This window comes from Schistocerca piceifrons, chromosome 3 (genome assembly GCF_021461385.2).
Source record: "Schistocerca piceifrons isolate TAMUIC-IGC-003096 chromosome 3, iqSchPice1.1, whole genome shotgun sequence".
Lineage (NCBI taxonomy): Eukaryota > Metazoa > Arthropoda > Insecta > Orthoptera > Acrididae > Schistocerca > Schistocerca piceifrons.
This window is the reverse complement of record NC_060140.1, coordinates 541,423,862-541,446,849: the sequence shown is the minus strand read 5'-3', so window position 1 is coordinate 541,446,849 and position 22,988 is coordinate 541,423,862. Positions and strand designations below refer to the sequence as shown.

Here is a 22,988-nt window from a genome sequence, read left to right as displayed (position 1 = left end):
TGACTTTTTTGGCGTTCACATTTCTGCTCTGCTACTTCTCATTACTTTCGACTTTCTTCAATTTGCTTTCAATCCTTATTCTGTACTCATTACACTGTTCATTTGATTCAGCAGATCATGTAATTTTTCTTCGTTTTCACTCAGCATAGCAATGTCATCAATGAATTACTTTCACGTAGAAGAAGATGTAACTAGATGAATGACGAACACTAACTCCACGTAACGAAGGTTTATTCAGCACTTGTACATATAAGAGCGCGGAGCGAACTGCTTCCGGCCGGAACGCATACAGTATATATACTGCTACAGAACATTCCAGTACAATGATTACTGACATTTGCGGATACTGCTAGAATGTACGCGAACCGAATATACAAATTAAAACTGTACAGTCGAGTTTTGAACTCACGACCCACATGCAACTGTTTAGTATCATAACTATCACACCACGGTTTTACTCAGCTTCTTCTGCGACATTGCTCCCTCCTTAACTGAACAGCGACTCGGTGCTACGTCCTCCTAGTCTGGGAACGATTCATCGGTCCTGCGCACTCCGACTTCCAATAACTGATGCTCGCCCTGGCGGTGATCTTCTTAGAACTTATTTGCCGCTACGCTCTTCGTCACCTTTCCGCTTGTTGCCTGTCGCTGGAGCTTCGAATTTACCCTGGGTTGCTGGATCGTTATAGGGTTTCATTCGAAGGACGGTGACTGTATCTCTGATCTTTCGTCGTCTTGCGTCGGGGTCGAAATCTTCAACTTCATAAGTAACATCAGACAACTGTCTTACAACTTTATAAGGTCCAAAGTAGCGCCTGAGGAGCTTCTCAGAGAGACCAACTTTCCGAACAGGAGTGAAGATCTAGACGAGGTCACCTGGCTGGCAGACAACAGGGCGGTGGCTTGCGTCATACCTTCGGCGATCGTTTTCTTGAGCCTGCAGCGTGCGGAGTCGAGTTAACTGCCGGGCTTCCTCAGCTCTGATTAACACCTGGCCGATGTAGTCGTCGTCCACGTCATCAGGATGTAACGTAAACACAGCGTCCATCGTCGTAGTTGCCTCAAGCCCATGCACCAGGAAAAATGGCGTAAATCTTGTGCTGTCTTGTTTGACGGTGTAGTAGGAAACCCTCACGAGAGGTACCACCTCATCCCACTTGCTCTGCTCAACATTGACGAACATTGATAGCATGTCGGCCAAGGTCTTATTAAGGCGTTCAGTACTCCCGTTAGTTTGCGGATGGTAGGCAGTCGTCATGTGATGCGTAATGTCGCACCGACGGTTTATAACTGTCACAAGATTCGATTGAAAAAATTTCCCTCGATCCGTAATTAACGACCTTGGGACACCGTGTTTTAATACAATGCCTACACGATGAATGTGGCTACCTCGGATGCTTCGGCTGTTTTCACGGCCTTTGTAGTGGCGTAGCGTGTCAGATAATCAGTGCAAACAATATCCCATCTATTGCCACTAGCAGAAGTTGGAAATCGTCCTATGAGGTCAATCCCAAGACGCTGGAAAGGCGTTTCGGCTGGTGGAGTTGGTATGAGTCGGCCTGGCGACTTCTGAGGAACTGCCTTTCTCCTCTGGTACAGTCGACAGTTCAACACATAGTGACGGACACTACTAAATAAACCTGCCCAGAAAAATCTCTTGCAGATCTTATCGTATGTCTTAATAAATCCTAAATGTCCGGCCTCAGGTGTGTCATGGAATTTCTGTAGAACATCTAAGCACATGTGTTTAAGACTCACTGCTAGCCATGTCTTTCCAAACGGACCAAAGTTTTTCTTGCAAAGTAATCCATGTGAGATCTTTTGGCGTCCTTCTTCAGCATAGAGATCCTGGCGTGCAGCGAGACAGCCACTATCTTCATCAAAGTCTTGATGGTCTGGCTCAGGGTTTCTTGAGAGACAGTCGGCATCTTGGTGTTTCTTCCACTTTTGTACACTATGGTAATGTCTTACTCTTGAAGACGTAGTGCCCACCTGGCGAGTAGTCCTGTTAGACCCTTAAGACCTGTCAACCAACAAAGTGAATGACAGTCTGTAACAACTGTGAATGGCCTTCCATAGAGATACTGTCGAAATTTGTACATGGCCCAGATCACAGCAAGACATTCTCTTTCTGTAGTTGAGTAGTTTCTCTCGGCTTTTGAAAGTGTCCTAGAAGCATAGGCTACAACCTTCTCTTTTCCATCCGAAATTTGCACCAAAACAGCACTGATTCCATACGGCTGGCATCTGTGTATAGTTCTGTAGGTGCTCTCTCATCATACAGACAAAGTACAGAGTCAGTCGTCAGAGCTTATCTCAGCACATCGAAGGAATCTTGTTGAGCACCACCCCAGATAAATTTGGCATCGGCTCTTAACAACTCTTGGAGTGGCCTGTCTTTGATACAAAAGTCTTTGATAAAACGGCATAATCCGAGGAAGCTTCTCACATCGCTAATACTTTTTAAGAATAGGAAATTCCGTTGTAGATCTCACCTTCTCTGGGTCTGGCCGCACACCTTCGTTTGACACAAGGTGTCCAAGTATTTTGATCTCTTTTGCTCCAGAGAGACACTTTCTTGGATTAAGTTTCAGTTCGCCTTGTTGGAGACACTTAAGAATGGCCCTCAGCTTTTTTACGTGTTCATCAAATGTCTCCGAGAACACTATAATATCATCTAAATAACAAAGACACATGGTCCAGGTGACGTAGAAGATTATCCATCATCCGTTCAAAAGTAGTTGCTGCATTACACAAATCACCTTAAACTCATATATTCCATCGGGGATGATGAATTCAGTTTTCTCACGATCAGCCTCATCTACTTCGATTTGCCAGTATCACAAGTACATGTAGATGGTTGAAAAATACAGACAGTCTAGTGGATCGTCAATTCGTGGTAGAGGGTAGACGTCATTTTTAGTTATATTATGAAGTTTCTAGCAATTAACACAAAAGCGGTAACTGCCATCCTTCTTCCTGACGAGATCCCTTGGTGAAAACCGTGAGCTCTGTGAAGGCTGAATGACGTCATTCTTCATCATTTTCTCTAACTCGTCGCGAATTATTCGACGTTCCGTTGCTCACACACGTTATGTTCTCTGGCTTATTGGTTGATGGTCTCCACTGCTAATCCGGTGCTTCACCGCCGATTTCTCTTATTTTCTCTCCACCTGTAGACTGTAGCATTCAGAGAACTCTTGAAGAATGGCAAGTAGCTTCTTCCTTTTTTCCTTAATTAGATCTGGTAATAGTTGAGCTAGAATAGTTTTCCCGTAGTGGTAGCGCTAACTTCGCCCATAGACTGGGCATGGGAGGTTTCTATGACGCTCAGCTGTTCTTCAATTAACGGCTCAGCGTTTGCTACGCACATGGGTCCTGAAAGGATCTGCGGTTCTCGGCGACAGTTAACTATCCACAATTCACCGCATCCGTTCTCAAATGAGACGACAGAGACTGGGATGACAAAGTTATTCTTCAGTGGTATGCTTCTCTTACATTCCACTACAAGAGCCATGTATTGAGGCATGGCATGACACGTGACAGTTACCTCTCTAGCGCTGACTGCACGAATGATCACTTCATACAGCACACATAGTCCCCACACAATCGGGTGCGCATCTTCCTGTCCACAGTATCTCATCTTGTCTAGCATAATCTTCGAGCGACCACAATCTATAATTGCCTGAGAAGCTTTTAAAAGCTCCCATCCGGGAAAGACGTCATAAGTACACTATTGTAAGGTGATGAAATCTAAGGGCTGTGTAAGGCCACTTATACCCACACTAATGGTACATCTTCCTGTAGGTCTTACATATTTCCCATTAGCCACCTTCAGCAGAGATGTTTTGCTGTCGACGAATACGGTTTTCTGCAACTGGTGACGGTACTTCTCCGAAATGACTGAATGTGATGCTCCAGAGTCCACAAGAGCTTGGGCTAGTCGGCCATCCATGAGGATATCGACGTAGTTTCCTATCATTTTTGTAGGGATCAACGGCGGAGGAGTTTTCTCTTCGGCGGCCTCACCTCCATGGAAGGTCGCACAGTTTGGTTTTCCAGGTTGAGGCTGCTTAGCGATCGGCTGTAGCTTTTTAACGGCGATGTAGACCTTGATCGGCGTGTTGGGGAGCGTCCTCTCCGGTGGATAACTTGCGGCGATGGTGACCTACGTCGTCCTGCACCCACATCTTCTTGTTCATCTTCATTGTCCCGGAGTTGGCGTTGGCTAAATTCGGTCTGGTGTCTTGTGGCGCGGGGGTCATCAAATATCCGCCGCCTTTCTCGACAATAGCGCACTACAAGTCCCGGTCGTCGGCAGTGGGAACATACTGGTAGGTTATCCTGGGTCCTCCAGACATGAGTCTTCCTTGGTTCCCAAACAGATTCCTCATGCGGCGTTCTAGGAAAGTAATTCCGCCTGGGTCTCGTCGTTTTCACCGTTCTGAAGGGAAATGAAGGCCGAGAGATTGGGTTCAACGTCTGTTCCACTTCCTCCCTTATAACGTCTTGGAGCGTCTCGGTTTTTTGGTCGCCATGCAATCCAAGTGCCTTCTGAACTTCCTCTCTATCTCACGAAGAACACATGTGAAATCAGTTTTTTCCTCCATCACAGACATTGATAAAACGTTTGTAAGCCGTTAAAACTACTTCTGTATAATTCCTTTTTGATTCATTACCTCGATATACTAGCACCATTTTATGAAGTCGTCTGCTATCGACACCTTCTTCAGGAGTAGGGCTTCATTCATATCCTCAGCAACATCCTTAATGAGATATGCAACCTTATCTTCCCGCTTCATTCTAGGATCCACTATTCTACACAGCTGCAAGACATCTTAAATGTAGGACGCTGTAGTTTGTCCTGCACGCTGTGCCGTGCACTGTAATTTATCTTCAGCCATGCACTTCTGTCGTTGTGTGACGCCGAAATACTTGTGCAGTTCTACCTGGAATACTTCCCAGCTTGTGAACTTCTCCTCGTTGGTCTCATACCATTGCTTGGCACTGCACTCGAAGTAAAAAAATACATTAGCCAAACACAGGGTGTCAGCCCATTTGTTAAATTTGGCTATACGCTCATATACCTTCTGCCACTTGTTTGGATCGCCAGCAGAGAACCCGGAGGGATGTCTCATGTGGTGGCACACCGTTGTTGTCATCGTACCATCCTCCTCCTCTTCTGTCTCCGATAGATTGCGATCTGTTGAATATGGCTCGAACTCTGGCTTGTCGCCACATAAACGTCGGCTTTGTCACGGCCTGATGGGAGCCACCGTGTAGTCGATTATGTGCGCTATCACAAGTTCCAATACCCAGCGTCTCCACCAGAATAATGTCACGTAGAAGAAGGTGTAACTAGATGAATGACGAACACTAACTCCACATAACGCAGATTTATTCAGCAATTGCACATACAAGAGCGCGGAGCGAACTGCCTCCGGTCGGAACGCATACAGTATATATACAGCTACAGAACATTCCAGTACAATGATTCTTGACGTTTGTGGATACTTCTAGAATTTACTCGAACCGAATACAGAAATTAAAAGCGTGCAGTCGAGGTGAGTTTTGAACTCAAGTCCCCCCCATGCATAAGTTTAGTATCATAACTACTCCACCACGGTGTTACTCAGTTTATTCTCCGACAATATCCTTTCACCTCGAATTTCAATGTCACTCCTGAATCTTTCTTTTCTTTCCATCATTGCTTCTTCTACGTACGGGTTGAACAGTAGGAGCGAAAGACTACATACCTGTCTTACATCTCTTTTAATATGATCGTCCACTCCTAGTATTTCCTCCTGGCTCTTGTACATATTGTACACTTGCCGTCTCTACCTACAGGTTACCTTTGTTTTTCTCAGAATTTCGAACATCTTGCACCATTTCACATTATCGAACGCTTTTTCCGGGTCTACATATCTTATGAACGAGTCTTGATTTTCCTTTAGTCTTGCTTCTATTATTAACTGCAACACCAAAACTGCTTCTCTAGTGTCTTTACCTTTCCTAAAGCCAAACTGACCGTCATCTAACACATCCTCAATTTTCTTTTCCAGTCTTCTGTATATTATTCTTATTAGCGACTTGGATGCATGAGCTGATAATCTGGTTATGCGATAACTCTTGCACTTGTCAGCTCTTGCAGTCTTCGGAATTGCGTGAATGATATTTCTCCGATAGCCAGATGGTACGTCGCCAGGCTCATAATTCTGCACACCAACTTCAATAGTCATTTTATTGCTACTTCACCCAATGATTTTAAAAATTCTAATTGAATGTTACTTACCCCTTTTGTCTTATTTGATCTTAAATACTCCAAGGCTCACTTAAATTCTGATCCTAATACTGGATCCCCTATCTCTTCTAAACTGACTCTTTCTTGTACCACAAACGACATATCTTCTCCCTCGTAGAGGCCTTGAATGCACTCTTTTCACTCAACAGCTCTCTCCTCTGCATTTAACAGTGGAATCCCCGTTGTACTCTTGATGTTACCACCCTTGCTTTTTAATTTACAGAAGGTTATTTTGACTGAGACAGCCCTTCCGAGAATCATTTAGTTTTCGATTTCCTCACACTTATCATGCAGCCATTTCCTCTGCTCTTTCTATTTATTTCATTCCTCAGCGCCTTGTGTTTCTGTGTTCCTGAATTTCCCTGAACATTTTTGTACTTCCTTCTGTTATCGATTGACAGCAGTATTTCTTCTGATACGTATGGTTTCGTCGTAGTTACCTTCTTTATACCTATGTTCTTCTTTCCAGCTTCTGTGATTGCCTTTTTTAGAAACGCCATTCCTCTCCAACTGTGCTGCCTCCTGAGCTATTTATTACTGCTGTATCTATAGTCTCAGAAAACTTCAAACGTATTTCTTCATTCGATAGTACTTCCGTACTCCACTTCTTTGCGTATTGAATCGTCCTAACTCATCTCTTAAATTCAGCCTACTCTTCATCACTGCTAAATTGTAATTTGAGTCCGTATCTGCTTCTCGGTATGCCTTGCAATTCAGTATCTGATTTCTGAATCTACATCTACATCTACATCTACATTGATACTCCGCAAGCCACCCAACGGTGTATGGCGGAGGGCACTTTACGTGCCACTGTCATTACCTCCCTTCGCGGGAAGAACGACTGTTTGAAAGCCTCCGTGCGCGCTCTAATCTCTCTAATTTTACATTCGTGATCTCCTCGGGAGGTATAAGTAGGGGGAAGCAATATATTCGATACCTCATCCAGAAACGCACCCTCTCGAAACCTGGCGAGCAAGCTACACCGCATTGCAGAGCGCCTCTCTTGCAGAGTCTGCCACTTGAGTTTATTAAACATCTCCGTAACGCTATCACGGTTACCAAATAACCCTGTGACGAAACGCGCCGCTCTTCTTTGGATCTTCTCTATCTCCTCCGTCAGACCGATCTGGTACGGATCCCACACTGATGAGCAATACTCAAGTATAGGTCGAACGAGTGTTTTGTAAGCCACCTCCTTTGTTGATGGACTACATTTTCTAAGGACTCTCTGTCTGACCATGATGTAATCTAACTGAAATCTTCCCGAGCCACCCGGCCTTTGTGTACCCCTACCTCTTGTGATTCTTGAACAGAATTATCGCTGTTACTAGCTTAGTCAGTGGTAAACCATGGCCCAGGCCATAAATTCGTAGCTATCTGCAGCAGGGGTATAGTCCATACCACATACCCCTTTGTTTAGTAATATATTGCGACACGAGTATCTAGCATCACGGCGTTACATCAACAGAAATTGCTGTCTACGTCACAGGATTCCAATTGTCGTTCCTTGTTGTTGGGCTTTTATTATTGCCCTAAAAACAAGCAGCAGAGGTTTTTGTGTATACTAGCTGTCCGTAGTATTATATGGGCGTTGTGACCGTTTATTAATGAGAGCAGTTCTGGGACGTTTCTATAGACGCTCCCGCGGTTTACTATTAGCACATTAATATTGTTAGTCCCTGTTCTTCATCTGCAGACCATCTACGCCGAGTCACTGCGCTCTTCAAATTTCAGATACATGCTGTCGCCAGCTGTCTAAATCAGTATAAAACTAACACCCCAGCGAGTGCTACTGCTATTTATGTGACTCAGATCACGAATAATGCGTAGCTAGGGCAATGTATATGTATACTGACAACAATCTACACCATTCAGTTACTCAGAAACGCTGACAGACACTTTCAGAATAGGCTTCCAAAGACGTTAGCATTTTTACCTTATGAGAAAACCTGTTATGGCTTTTTCCATTTTCCATTTTTCTTACGATTTACTTATGCCGTCATTACGTATTTTGCAGCCTACATCACAAAAATCCCTCTGCATTTATTTCATTCTTCTATAGTTTATTGAGCTTTAGTTTATGTCTTAGACATTAAAAGAATGAAAAGGGTCGTCGACACAATAGTTGCTGTGTGGTCGCTCAAGAAGCCTTTCCAGTACATGTGAACCGTGTCTGGTGCACGAGATTCACAATTTGCGGTACACTTCAAGCCGAAATGAACAAGATAGTAATAAGATCAGCAGGTTTATCACACTGAGCGTGGTACTGTTTCCTCCCAATTTACCAGCTGTCAGCACCAAAGGGCGTTGTTAGAACAAAAATATCGAAATGTTCATATGGGAACTACTATCAAGATGTAATCGTTAAAATACCTCACTACGTTAGATGGCATTAAGTTTTTGGCTAATCGTAATTTCAACCCATCTCATGATGATGTACTAAATGAATTGCGAACTTCTCTCACCGTTGCCTACCTCACTGATCTCGTAAAGCGTTACACTGCACGACAGTCGAACTTAATGGAGATATGCACAAAGTGGTTTATTGTTTACAGCGTCAAATAGTTTCAGCGGCAAGTTGCTTCTTACAGTGATACCAAAATAAAGATTATGTAAAATTTAGCAGAGCAAGTTGTCCCGCGCTAGTTTGAATTTTCGAATCTGATTATGCAGGAGTCCAGCTACAACGACACAAACTTCTAGCCACTAGCGTAGTCAAGACTCCGCAGTGTTGTAGGGATTATTTGGCAACTCTGCTGTAATAAAAGTGATTTATGGCCGTGGGACTGATTTACCCTGCTAAATTCGCTTGACTTTCTCTTGCCATCTCGATGAAATATTCTGAATCTTTTCCACATAAGATATCGGACTGAGTAAAGTAATCTTTTTGCTTGCAAGAAGCCCGTTTCATGCAAAAGCGTTGCGACTAACCTTCCTCGGCTACAACAAAGGCAATGAAAAAGTGTTTACTGCACCAACGCATTGTCTGCGGAGCTGAAAAGTCTTCACCTTCTAAAGCGGCCGCTGTTTTTTGAGAACAGTACCTATTTTGATGAAAAGCTGTATCTTATCACATCTTTTCGCTACTACCTTAGCTGAGCTGTTAACTACCACAAGTAAGTTGCGTATGTTAACGTACCATGTCATATGTCTTCTGGAAACCTCTGCGGATACCAGGTTACATCGCCAACAAAATGAGAGAAAGTCTGAAGAGATTCGAAGCAACAGTCAGTAGCACGAATCTATGTTTCGTTTGTCATCCCATTATGAAACAAGATAGGAGAAGTTACAAAAGCATGAACAAAGTTATTAATCTGCATTCCTGTTGCACGTCTGGAGGAGAAAAATGTATGAAAGTGTACAACAGGACAGTTGGTTATTTCTTCTGTTTTGTTTCTGCTTCAATTGCCATACATTATTTTTTTCTTGTGAATCCACAATTTGGCTTATTAATACGAGGCATCCTTGTATTGGTCTATTATACATCACCATGTTTTATGGTATTCCTGATATTGTAGTTGTGTATGACACAAGGCCGGATGCAGATACAGCCCGTTTGAGCCAAACGAAGCAGTGTCATGTTTGCTCCATGGCTCCATGCTTCTTTCTTCCAATGAAAATAGCTCTAAGGAAATTCAGTAACAGAATGGAAGGAAAATCTTTTCATTGTGCCATCTGAACGATCGACTGACTTTTATTTCTGTTCCTTTTTAAACCTCAGCCTTCCTCTGTAAAGCAGTTCATTGTTAATATTACAATTAATGTTGTTATTTGTTCTCTTAAAATAAGCTCTCTTATCCTCATTTGGTACAATGCATACGACTAGTAAATATGGAAGAATGGAATATTGTATGCTGCGACACGTGGAATACACACAGTTACCTTGCTTACTGGGCAGTAAAAAGCTCAGATAGAAAAGACGACGATGAGAGGCCAGTGACACAGACAGAACTCTGCGTCAATTTCTGTTGATTTAACACCGTGACGAGAGATAAATTCATGTCACGATATATCACTCACAATCGAATGTGTAATATGGACCCAACCACTGCTACATAGAGCTATGAATTTGTGGGCAGGACTACGGTTTATCAAAGGTTCGGTTACTGATTACAGTGTAACAACTGGAAACGGAACTCTGTATTTGATAACTTTGTTCTGCTGCTGTTCGAGTGAATTATGCCAATGGATAAATCAGGGTTTCTTCCAGCTATTATTTACACGGTTCCGTAAACTGACATGTAAATTCAAGGTAATCGAGTGCATTTTTCACTTAGACATTCAATTTCGAAGACAGTTCGTAGTTATCCTGGCAGCCTCGATCCTATACCTCTTCGGAGCACACATAGTGGTTACTTTGCAAATGCCAAGCATACCATACAAAACAGTAGCTGGAACAATTCGAGGTAAATATCAGTAACTTGGACAGTATTCTTCTTATCCTTTAGGGCACAAAGAAGAGGGGAGCATCAGAAAAGCAATGAACAGGCTAGTTACTATCCGTTGAGTAGATCGCAATGCGAATAATCTACAAAGGCAAAAAATTGCACACTGCCAACATCTATAGTTTTCGATTTCTTCCCTTCTGAATCCTCAAGTGAATGATTATTGTGTGGCATGGAAGTATTAGTTCACTGTGTTCCTTCTTGCTTCCATCCCCACTAACGTATTTCTGCCTTTCGTGGCAATCATGAAGTTCTGTTTGTAAGTAGTAGATTGCACATAGACAAAGTCGAGTTCGTAGTACAGAGTGATTGGTATCTTACTGTTCCGTGAGATGTGGTGGAACGTCAATTTCCAGTTTTTTTTTTTATTTCACTGGAATAAACTTTCGTTGCAAACAATCAAAATAAGTGATTTATTCGTTTGTATTTTGTGAAATTGCAATCATGATGGAAAATCATGTACCTCTACATTTAACAAGTCGTATGCTACGTAGGCGGAGACTAATATCACTAGCTTTACTACACTCTCGCTGTATTCACACACCACTGGCGTTAAAGGCCCTCTTCAGGTAGGAAAGATTTAGAAAGGATTGGTATTCTAGATTAAATGTAACGGTATGCCTTCAGTATACATTGCCGGAAGGGTGACTTCAGAATGTATCAAGAGAGAACGCTGCAAATAAATCAAACGCGTTCGCCCCTCACTATTGGGATCCCGCATATGTAACTTAACGTAGCGTACATACACTAAAGAGCAAAAGAAACTGGTACACCTGTCTAATATCATGTACGGCTCTCGCGACTATGCCGCAGTGCTGCAACACGAAGTGGCATGGACTCGATTAATGTCTGAAGTAGCACTAGAGAGAATTGACACCGTGAATCGTGCAGGGCTGCCCATAAATCCGTAAGACTACGAGGGGGTGCAGATCTCTTCTGCACAGCACGTTACAAAGCATCCCACATAAATGCAATAATGTTCCCGTCTGGGGAGTTTGGTGGCCGGCTGAAGTGTTTAAACTCCGAAGAGTTTTCCTGGAGCAACTCTGTAGCAATTCTGGACGCGTGTGGTGTCGCATTGTCCTGCTCGAATTGCCAAGGTCCATCCGAACGCACAATGGACATGAATGGATGACTGTGATCATACAGGATGCTTACCTATGTGTCACCTGTCGGGGTCGTATCTAGACGTATTAGGGGTCCCATATTACTCCAACTGCACACACCCCACACCATTACAGAGCCTCCACTAGCCTGAACAGTCCCCTGCTGACATACAAGTTCCATGGATTCATGAAATTGTCTTCATTCACGTAGAGGAGGATCCACTCGATAGAAACTGAAACGAGACTCGTCGACCAGGCAACATTTTTCCAGTCATCAACAGTCCAATGTCGGTGTTGACTGGCCCAGGTGAGGCGTAAAGCTTTGAGTCGTGCAGTTGTCAAGCGTACACGAGTGGGCCTTGTGCTCCGAAAGCCCATATGGATGATGTTTCCCTGAATGGTTCGCACGCTGACTCTTGTCGGTGGCCCAACATTGAAATCTGCAGTAGTTTTTGGAATGGTTGCACTTCTGTCACGTTGAGTAATTCTCTTCAGTCGTCGTGTGTCACGTTCTTGCAAGATTTTCTTCCGGCCGCAGTGATGCCGTAGATTTGATGTTTTATCTGATTCCTGATAATCACGGTACACTCGTGAAATGGTCGCACGGGAAAATCCCAACTTCATCGTTACCTCGGAGATGCTGTCTCCCATAGCTCATGCACTGACTATAACACCACGTTCAAACTCACATCTTGATAACCTTCCATTGTAGCAGCAGTAACCGATCTAACAATGCACCAGACAGTTGTCTTATACAGACGTTGCCAACCGAAGCACCATATTCTGTCTGTTTACTAATCTCTGTATTTGAATATGCATGCCTATACCAGTTTTTTTGGTGCTTCAGTGTATAGAACATAGGATACATATCTAACACAGCAGCTCGAACAACCGTCAAGACTTGCTCAACAAACTGCCCCAGCCTACACTGTTGCCAGTTTGTGCAGACATCTGGACTTATCGGTGTGCCTATGTTATTTGTCCTATGTTCCCATTGGAGCGAAATTTGTGGCGGCCGGCAGCCGGTCTGGTTTTATGTCAATGTGTGTACATGATGTACAGACAGAACTAGTGATAAAAATTATGCTGTACATAGAAACGCAATTTATGTTTTAGTTGACAGCAATTTTTGAATATGACCTTATCGAACTGTCGCTTCCCTGAAGCTACTATCGGCCAGACAAAGTAAACGCCTTATAATCCACCACACTCTGTCCCTCCATCTTTGCTTTCCCACCATACGTTGTCTCAAAAACAAGGAAGGTCTTGTAAAATGTGGCGCTTTTTATGTTACCTGTGACTGTTTTATGAAGAAAAGGGCGAATGTGTTATCTGCTATGACAACGTTAGAACTAACCGTATAGTGAGCAACAGAGGACCACAGTGAAAACCGGCTTTTTAAGAACGTTTCTATAACATGAATGAAAACTGCATGGAGGTTCAAAATATTCGAGAAAAGTCTCTCTAATCCAGAGCTCAGACAGAGACCAAAGACGATTAACCTCGCAGAACTACGCGAAGTAGTTCGAAACATGACACAGCTATTGAAATGTTAGGACTACGTGAAGAACTGGTCATATCTCTACAGGTTACAAATTTTAAGGCAGAGGGAACGCAACGTTCGGCGGAAGTTCCATAGGGAGCACTTGCGAATCTTAGGACTGTGGAAGCACTTGATACTCTGTCGGAGAACTTAAGTATGAATGACCACAATATCCCACGTCCCAGAAAAATACCAGTCAGATTGAATATACGGAACATAGGATTTTCCTGAAAAATCAAGAAAATCTAATGCAACTAAGCCATCTTCAAGAGATGTTTAATACGTTCCCCAAAACAAGCCATCGATCTACGCGTTTGCAAGACTTCCTTGCAGTACAGAGAGCAGATATTTAACCAGGAAAGGCCCGATGCACAGCTAGAAGTACGGGAAACGATTAAGACTGGTATATCTTCACGCAATGTTCCCTCTACTTAATCACAGATAATTAACGAACATAGCACCGTTAAGTAACTGCTCCCGGACTTTATTCGACAGATCCAGTTTACAAAACTGTTGAGACTTCCGTGGCTATTTGTTGACCTATTGCCTGCTGGGTGTCGCCTCGTGATCTTCAGCCGCCCTTTGCTCAACGATTTTTCTGGCGTTTCGCCAGCACAAATGGCTGGCATTGACAGTGATTTACCGTCCCCCTACAATGGAGAAAAATCATTTAGGAAAAGTCGACCGAAGATCCCGACACGGAAGCAGATATGCATTACGTGAGATCCTGTATCGTCGCATCCTCTGACAAGTCTTTCAGCACTAAAACATGCCTGACATCAACTGTGACATAGTCGAGACTCCCTCGTCTACTTCGCCTTCGTGACCAAAGACACACGGCTGGGTAAATTAAAGTTATAGGTATCGCGATAGAATTTGTACCCCGAATTGCGGAGTGGAAAATTCTATCGGAAACTGAATGTAATATTTTTGGAGCCAAGTAAATATATTTTGTTAAGTGAGTCATATTTTCTTATCTCATTAAGATGCCATGCACAGTTTTTGTAAATCATTAATAATAATAATAATAATAATAAGTGGTTAATTTACGGTTGACTGACATTGTACTAAATTTAATCTTACGTCTTATTCGTAAGTGGTCTGATAGCAACCAGACGTAATGTCTTTCGAACTATATGATTTCATTTTCAAAATTAAAAGAAATAAATTGTGTCCAAGTGACTGGACATATATTAGGCCATACTCTATTACTTTTAATATTTATGGCTTGTTTATATATAGCACTGCCTGCCTAACACACATTTCCTCACTATAGGCATACGTGTGCAGAATGACTATTTTTCTAAGAAATTTAAGTCTAATTCACAATACACGAAATCAGTGAATAGGTTTGCTTTCTCCACAAAAGTCTTTATATAGGTTTGGCTGCCGACCGTTAAAATAAAAAGCAGAGCGCCTCTAAATCCACTCTGTTCTTCCTTGCTGCCTGCCAGCGGTACGTCTTCCTCTCCTAGCTTAAACTATTGTACATACAGGGTATAAAAACCTGCGTGTACAAAAGATAAATACTAACACAGTTTTACTTGTCAAACGAGTTACATGTGTACCTTTTTCCTGTAGGATTCATGAAGGTTTCGATGCTGGTAATATTCAGAGGCGACGTTTGAACTGCCGCGCAATGAATATTGTTTTAAAAATGGTAATGAAAATATCGTCCTTTCACAATTGGCATCTACGTGCTAATGATTATCTAATACGCTAATAACAATGAGGTTTTTCACGAACAGCAGCTGTAGGTTCAGCCAAACAGCAGCCAGCTCATATGAAGTCTCCAGTGTCTCGGACTCCAAACGCTTCATCTCCCCCCACAAAATTAAATTCATAAGACAGAGGTGGCTATGGTACTCGTCCACTTCTCCCAGTCCAACAATTCGGGAAAAAACATTGTCTTCATGTTCTCCAACATGAAGGGCAAAGTGCCGTGAGGCCCCCTCATGCAGGAACCATAATGGTTGCATGACTGCTAGTGGGACAAAGTTTTGTTAGTATGTCAGGGACAAAGACACGGTAATATCTTCCGTCGATGGTGTTAGCCTGAAGACGCTCTTTCTCAATACTAGCCCACGTATTTATGATAAATCTCTGTTGAAAGTGGAACACATTAGTTTCTTTAAGAGTTTCCAACCGCCAGACATATTGTGGCTGTTGAATACCGTTCTGTTGTGAAGGCAGCCTCGTCAGTAAACGAAGCACACGTTTTTGAGTCATGGAAGTTTACAATTTGGTATGTTACATCGTCAGAGGTCTTCAATGTGTTGAAATTCATTAGCTGATAGGTCTTATATGTTCTGGAACTTCAGTGGGTGCATGCCTGTCTCGAGCAACCTTCTACATGTTGGCTTTTGAGATTTAGTTTTTTTGCTATGGCTACTGTGCTGGTGCTGGAGCTGTTCTCAATTCATTTTGAGACAACTTCCTCAGACTGATAGTTTGCGTGGTGCAAGCTCCACTAGTTTCCCATAGTGCTGGATCATGTTTCATGAAGAAGCCCGTCAAGTCTTTGCAGTGTGACATTATTCAGTAAATTGTCCTTGGTGCTCTATTGTTGCATCGTGTCTTCCCAGAAATCAGATGCATGTTAGAATAACTAGGTTAGAGTGTCATTGGCCTTGAATAACCTGTAAAAGTAGTAGGAACTCTAATGTAATTGTTTATCCAGGGATCTGGATAGTGTTAGCAGTAATGGAAACTTAACGTCGTTAGCAGTAAAGTATGACTATCTTAAAGAAAATCCAGTATCAGCATGTAGCATAGGAAGCAGCCAAAATAACTGTTAACGTTGACCAAAGGATATTCCAGTGCCAAACCTATCAAAGACACGTGGCGGGAGAAAGGTGCTGCCGTGACAGTTGCATTAGAGAAGGAAAGTTCTCTCTTTAATCGCCTCTAATAACTCTACGACATTGTATACACAGCTTTTTTACACCAGTTATGGAAACTTGTCCTCGAAACTTGGGAGTGTGAATACTGCCAGAGAAAAAAAGCCATTCTTAAGAGTCAGTGTCCAGGAGGAACCTTCTCACTGGTTGGCTGTAGTGGTAATGATGCCGCAGCATCGATTTAACAACATCACGCTATTACGGTTTCAAAACCGTCACAATTAACTGAGGCCATTGTCAGAACATATGACACTGTAAATTGCGTTCATCAAATCAACTCTATTAAGTTCAGCTTTGGATATGGAGATTTTCAGGAATGCAACCACCCGCCGTTGGGCCAGGTACATGTAATACAGATCTAAGGAGGAAGACAGTGAATTAAACTGATAATGTGAGCCTTAAAATCTCCTGGTATCAGCTACTTGGAATGAATTTGAGCCCTCATTAGCTGAACGAAGCGAAATCTTAGCGTGAACAAACATGGCCTCCTTATGCGGAAGAATAACTATCATTCACTTCCAGTCACTTACAGTGCTTGAGAGTCCACGTCATAACGAAATGCTGGAGTTCAACTTGTGAGTGGATTACTATGTGTGTGTGGACATGACGTTCTGGTCAATCTGTGGAATTCATTGCCATCATTTTCCCGTATAGATAATGGTAATTTACAGTTACTAAGTGATTCAGTTGCTACAAACATTCATGATCACTAAAGCTAGTTGTCTGAAGTCAACGAACCGAGCGAGGTGGCGCAGTGGTTAGACACTGGACTCGCATTCGGGACGACGACGGTTCAATCCCGCGTCCGGCCATCCTGATTAAGGTTTTCCGTGATTTCCCTAAATCGCTCCAGGCAAATGCCGGGATGGTTCCTTTGAAAGGGCACGGCCGACTTCCTTCCCCGTCCTTCCCTAATCCAATGAGACCGATGACCTCGCTGTCTTGTCTCCTTCCCCAAAAACAACCCAACAACTCTGAAGTCAACATATTCCTAGAGCACTGCTGGCTGCGTTTAGCCAGCACTATCCAATTCTGATTCGTGCTCAAACAGTCCCTCGAACTATTGGCTTATTTCTGACAGCCCGGTTACTCAGTTCTGTTTGTAAGGAAGTAGAGCAAGATTCACATTTGAAATAAACTCTGTTTCTTTTCTCTACTTCTTATTTGTACTCGAAAGAGAATTTGTATTTATAGCTGATAAAATATTGTAAGCACTGTGTATTTTTATCTTATTCACTTTGCTCTAATTACTTGCTCTCTCAGGAAAGACCATCCCTGAAATTTAACAGTGTTCGAATGTATGGAAAAGTGTGAGAGTAGTCCGTCCTGTGAGGGCGAGCAGATAGGAGAAGCCCTGTGAATTACCTATAGTTACTATTAACACTCTGTATGATATCTGATACCTCATCATCAGAATAACGAGCTGCCACGTGTATTGGTTTCCAGCCGTTCAAGTCACGAACATTAACGTCTGCTCCTTGGTCTATAAGGTACTTCACCACCTGCAACATAAAAACATAACATTATCGTGATGTAATGATGTGCCGATATGAGTCTAAGAAGACTTTTGTTAATATCTTCACGGTTTCACTCGTGGATCGTTGCACTTAGCGAAATGACTAACACAGGAGAAATATTTTACAAAGACACATGGAATAAAGATACAGATACTACAGCAGCAAGGAACCACATTATGTAGAAAACCGGTAACAAATTCTTTATGAAACATACATAAACAATATCGATCGTTATCAAACGTGAGGATATTCCTATTATGTTTTGTCGTATATCATTAATACGTTCTTATAGTATATAATGTACTTATCAGTTTTCGGTCACGTATATTTAACGTTTTCGTATACTTCATGTTCTATAAAGTCTTAAACGTTTCTGTCTGTCCACAAGCAAAGTAGTTTTGACCCATTTACGTGAAAGAATATGCTTAAAACGTCGAATTTTGTATGTATGATTTTTAAAGTAAGCTCGTGGTTTCTTAAATATCCAGTCACGGACCATAGAAGTTTAGCAATCAGTGATCCATCACGGGATTTATAATAAAATAAATGTTTCGTAGCCAGCTGTGAGGCCTTATTGCGAATGTGTAGCAACTCGTGTACTGTTTCTTTCAATATAATAACTGGAATACCGTGCCATTAAAAATCCTTTGCTTTGAATGGTTTACACCAATGGATATTCATCCGTAATTGCCGAAGGCTTATAAAGAGTATACTCCTTGATGTTAAACATTCAGCAAGTGGTACCCAACCTCAAATCATGGACAGCTGGTTTCCAATGGTAAGCATCGTTTACTAACAAGTTTTTTGGCATGGTCGTTTTCATCAGCAACTACAGAAATACTGTTTTTATAAATTGAAACTACTTTTTCTTACAGCAGTTCTATTTTTCCCTCAAATTAAAGCCAAAGTTTGATTGTAGTTGAGCTACTTTGATCGGAATGCCCACTTTGCCTGTACTACCCTGCTTTCGTGTCCTTATTTCGTTCGCCGCTTGTAGCTTTGCGTACAAGTAGCACCTCGTCTACCGAACCATTTACTAATGGTATGCAGCAATAAAGAGTCAATTAAATTTATAAAACTAATATTAACAAGCAAGTTTGTAATGTGGATAAAATCAGTCTATTTCAAATTTCTGTGAAAAAGTGGTGGTAACTTCACCCCCTTTTTGAAATTTAGTAATGTATTCTTGCCATCCGAAATAGGTCAATAATCAATCTTAATGTGCACTTGAGGGACAGTGCTACATTCTGATCACTTTCTAATGCTCTGTGCCACTATTGCAAAATATCACTAACATATACACTTGTTTTCCAATATACCTTTCCCTAAACTGGTCAATGAACACTTATGAATCGTCAAATTGGCCTGACATTCTCGGATTTGCAAATGATTAACATTTAAGCGAAACTGGAACAAGTATTTAGGATCAGTGACATCTACATTCTGTAAAAGGGAAGGATTACGCAGAGAATTTCTCATTCAGAAATCGCTTATAAATGTCGCCTGCTTGTGAAAAGATTGTGTTATAGTTGGTGTAAGAAGGTCAGTTAGTACATGCCGGAATTTCACAGCGTCCTATCGAGTTCGGAGATGTTCCAGCCCGCAATGCCCGGGATCCCACAACAGTCATACAAAGATAATGTCGATAGTTTAGGTAGCGACATGCGCAATGCCATGCAGGATCTCAGCAGTACCTAGCGACAAGCACCACGGAGAAGAAGATCGAACTGTCACGTTACGCGCTGTGAGTCAGAAAATGCAGTTGTTCACACCAAGATAGACACATCCGCAGCGGCAGTGTGACGACTGTGGAGTTTCACAGACCGTCAGCATACTGACCATAATTGCCACTACTTCTGATGCAGAGAAATCCATGACGACACTGTTGCGCAACTACCACTGGACGCAGAAATAGCCACCATTTAAGTTCCAACCCTCCTATTAATATATTGTGAAACTGCCTTGCAATTGTTAAGGCATATCATAAAAATTACATTTAGGCAAACAATTCATCTTTACAAAAAATACAATAGGAAATTTGGGGTTATATAAGAAGCTCGTCTCATTATAATTCGTTGTACAGCAAAAGCGCATAAATACATGAATACTGACTACCTTAGAGTAGATCTATGTAACAATATTTAGACAGATTATTCATCAAAATTTGATAGTTTTTCTTAATGAATTTTACCTCAAATCCTATTTCTTCATATATCATTAATACCCAACACTGAAAATTATTACACTGAATATTTAATACCAATAACTGCCCACTCATTTTGTTTTGTCGACATTGTTCGTTGAGCGTGGTCTGGGCGGACGTTACAAGATATCCGTTCAAGTTGACCGTTAGTTCCTTTACTCAGTTTTTTTTTTTTATTACTGAGGGCGAGCAGCCCTCTGACCGAACACGCTGAGCTACCGTGCCGGCTATTCCGGCGCATCACGACTGCTTCTGGCGTGCTACTCCTGAGCAGCTACTACCTACTACCACGCTACCTAACAACAGGTATTTGTTACATGTGGCGGCTGTCTCGCAGCATTCTTTCACACGTACATCTTTGTAATCGATATATCTGTTATGCTCCTCGATAATACATTAAAATTTACTATTATAATTATGTGTACCTATTTCACAACCCTACAGCCATTCTGACAAGAATTTGGGCGGGGTGTTGTGCCTTGTAGCCATGACAAACCTACAAATTCTTAATAAGCAACAGAAAAAGTGTTGTTGAAGTAGAATAGTATATAAAACGATTTTTCTATGTATACAGTAGTTTCTATCATATGAGTGATTATAAAATTGAGAGAGAGTGACTGACTGTGGTGCTCAGTTGCACTACAACTGCCAAAATATCGTCTAAAATTTACGAAATATTTTGTACAGACAAATTATATCTATAAGATAGAAAGTAGTGACATTATATCATGTGTTAGTATTGAAAAAGTATGAAAATATTTACACTATTCATTGTAAGTAGTGCACATGTGTACTATTATTCTCGAAAAATATTTCACATTGGCAAATAGATTGATGTATGGCTCACAAACAACATATGGCTATGGTCCCATATAGAAATATCAGTTCAAAGCGTATCATAGCAAAGGATATAAGGTAAACAGAATGGAATAAGGAATAAATCGAGATAGAAGTCAGTCATGGTTTAAGATGAGTCTGATTTCATGCACTCTGCAGATTAAGTGTCCATAAACAGTGGCTGTACCACATAATCAGAATTGTACGTATAATAACTCATTTCACTCGAGGTTCATTACACAAAGTCGATTGATGATGTGTGTCGTGATCTAGAGCATCTGCAATCATGTCTGTGGTAAACAATACTACCTATTATAGCTCAACCATCTGACACACCAAAGTCTCGTAGGTCCAATTCTGGATGCAATGACAGGTATCACCGCAGATCATGGTTTATTGAAGAATGTCGTCCATAGCATGTCATTGGTCTCGTCACACAACTTTACAGATGTGTGCAAGATTGATGATTCCATGACCTTGTGGATGGACAGCATTACAGTGGAATGATTAACTGGTAATGATAGGTGTTAACATTTGGAAGTATGACCTAAAAGGTGCAACTGATGGTGTGGTATATCTTACGTTCAAATCATGGCTGTGCCAGTATGAAACACAGACAACTGCTGTGTGGCAAATAATTAATGGCTAATATTACATTCATAAGTAACGGTACTTAGTAAAATGTTGGCAAACTCCTAGTTAGGTAAAGACTGAATATTTACCATGGAAATCAAGAAAATTTTTGTCGCTAAGCTAGTAATCTATGAGTGAGAACTTGTCGCTGTGGTCAGCGTCTATTCTGTAGTATTTACAGAATTATATCGCATAGTATCTAATATCTTAGTTATACATGTATACAGTGAATTTCTGAAGGAGACTCGATAACATGCTTGAAGTGGCAAATGTGGCTGTTATACATAGCAGATCATGATGATAACATACATGAGTGATAAATAATATTTGTAAAGCTAAGGCCTACAATGCATAGCAAATCATAGCAATAAAGTACATGAAATAGTACACTAAGTGGCAGCTTATGGCAATAATAAAACATGACTATAAGGTGTGAAAGTTTTCATTGGTAAGTGGCAACATAGGGCCCATCATACATAGTAAACACTAAGATAAATGAGTGATAAATAATATGTGGCAAGCTAAGGCCAACAATGCATAGTTGCTCTTCCATGGGTAAATATTTGAAGCCTAAATGATCAGGTATGTGGAAACGCCCATGTCAACTCGGATATAGATAATATTATTTTAAGGAAAACTGCACTATGTAACTGCAAAATATAAATTGTAAGCGTCCACAGTCATGCATCATTAGTCAAGACAAAATAATGCAGAAGAAAATTTGTGATCACATTGCTAAGCTGAAGTAGTGGTAAAATAACAGACATGCACAAAGGCCTATTAACCATAAGAATATTATACTAGTGCATTAACGTAAATCATACAAGGATGAGAATGAATACTGAAGATTGTTGTACCCCTAAAGTGCAGTTAGATATAAGGCCGTCAATGCGAAAGGCACATATTAGAAGCATAAAATATATCACCATCTACAGGTCATCAGAAGAAAAGCAATGTAAGAAGTGCATTATATCTAGTCACTTTCCTCAAAGTCAGTCCTAACCTGTGTCCACAACAAGTTAAACAAGTGAACCTTGAAATATTGTACATACATACACATTATAAAACATCATAAAAGAGTGTCATCATTATACAGGGTGAAGCGAAATTCGTGCACTCGGGACTCCTCACATGCCAGCGATAAAAAAGCGTCTATCACAAAATTTTGTCGGCGAGTACATCCGGCAGAAAATGGACGTTAAAGAGTGGCAATCTGGTAACACTGTAATCACATGTATTGTAACTACCTCTGTGTACAGTTGGTGCAGTGGATAGTGTTTTTGGTTAGCATGCAGGAAATATATGGTTCGATCCTGGGTTGATGCACATGTTTTTTATTTGGTAAATGTAGTCCAGGTGGTACGACATCTGGCATCTTAATCGTCAACAGTGATTGCAGAGGGTCCTCTAGAACACATTTGCACTTACATACTTCAATCGTAGACATGGAAGCTTGGTCAGCTTTTAAAGAAGCCCTTTCCACGGCGTGGGCGTGAATTTATT

General features: G+C 41.5%; 1 protein-coding gene across 1 annotated transcript in view; it reads right to left on the bottom strand.

The window, feature by feature from the left end:
• Nucleotides 1-22,988, bottom strand: part of LOC124788821 (serine/threonine-protein phosphatase 6 regulatory ankyrin repeat subunit B-like) — a 187,669-nt gene that overhangs the window by 5,340 nt on the left and 159,341 nt on the right. The window contains exon 5 of the mRNA XM_047256102.1: nucleotides 17,699-17,797. Within this exon, the coding sequence (XP_047112058.1) occupies nucleotides 17,699-17,797 (99 nt within the window). The remainder of the gene's footprint in view (nucleotides 1-17,698; nucleotides 17,798-22,988) is intronic.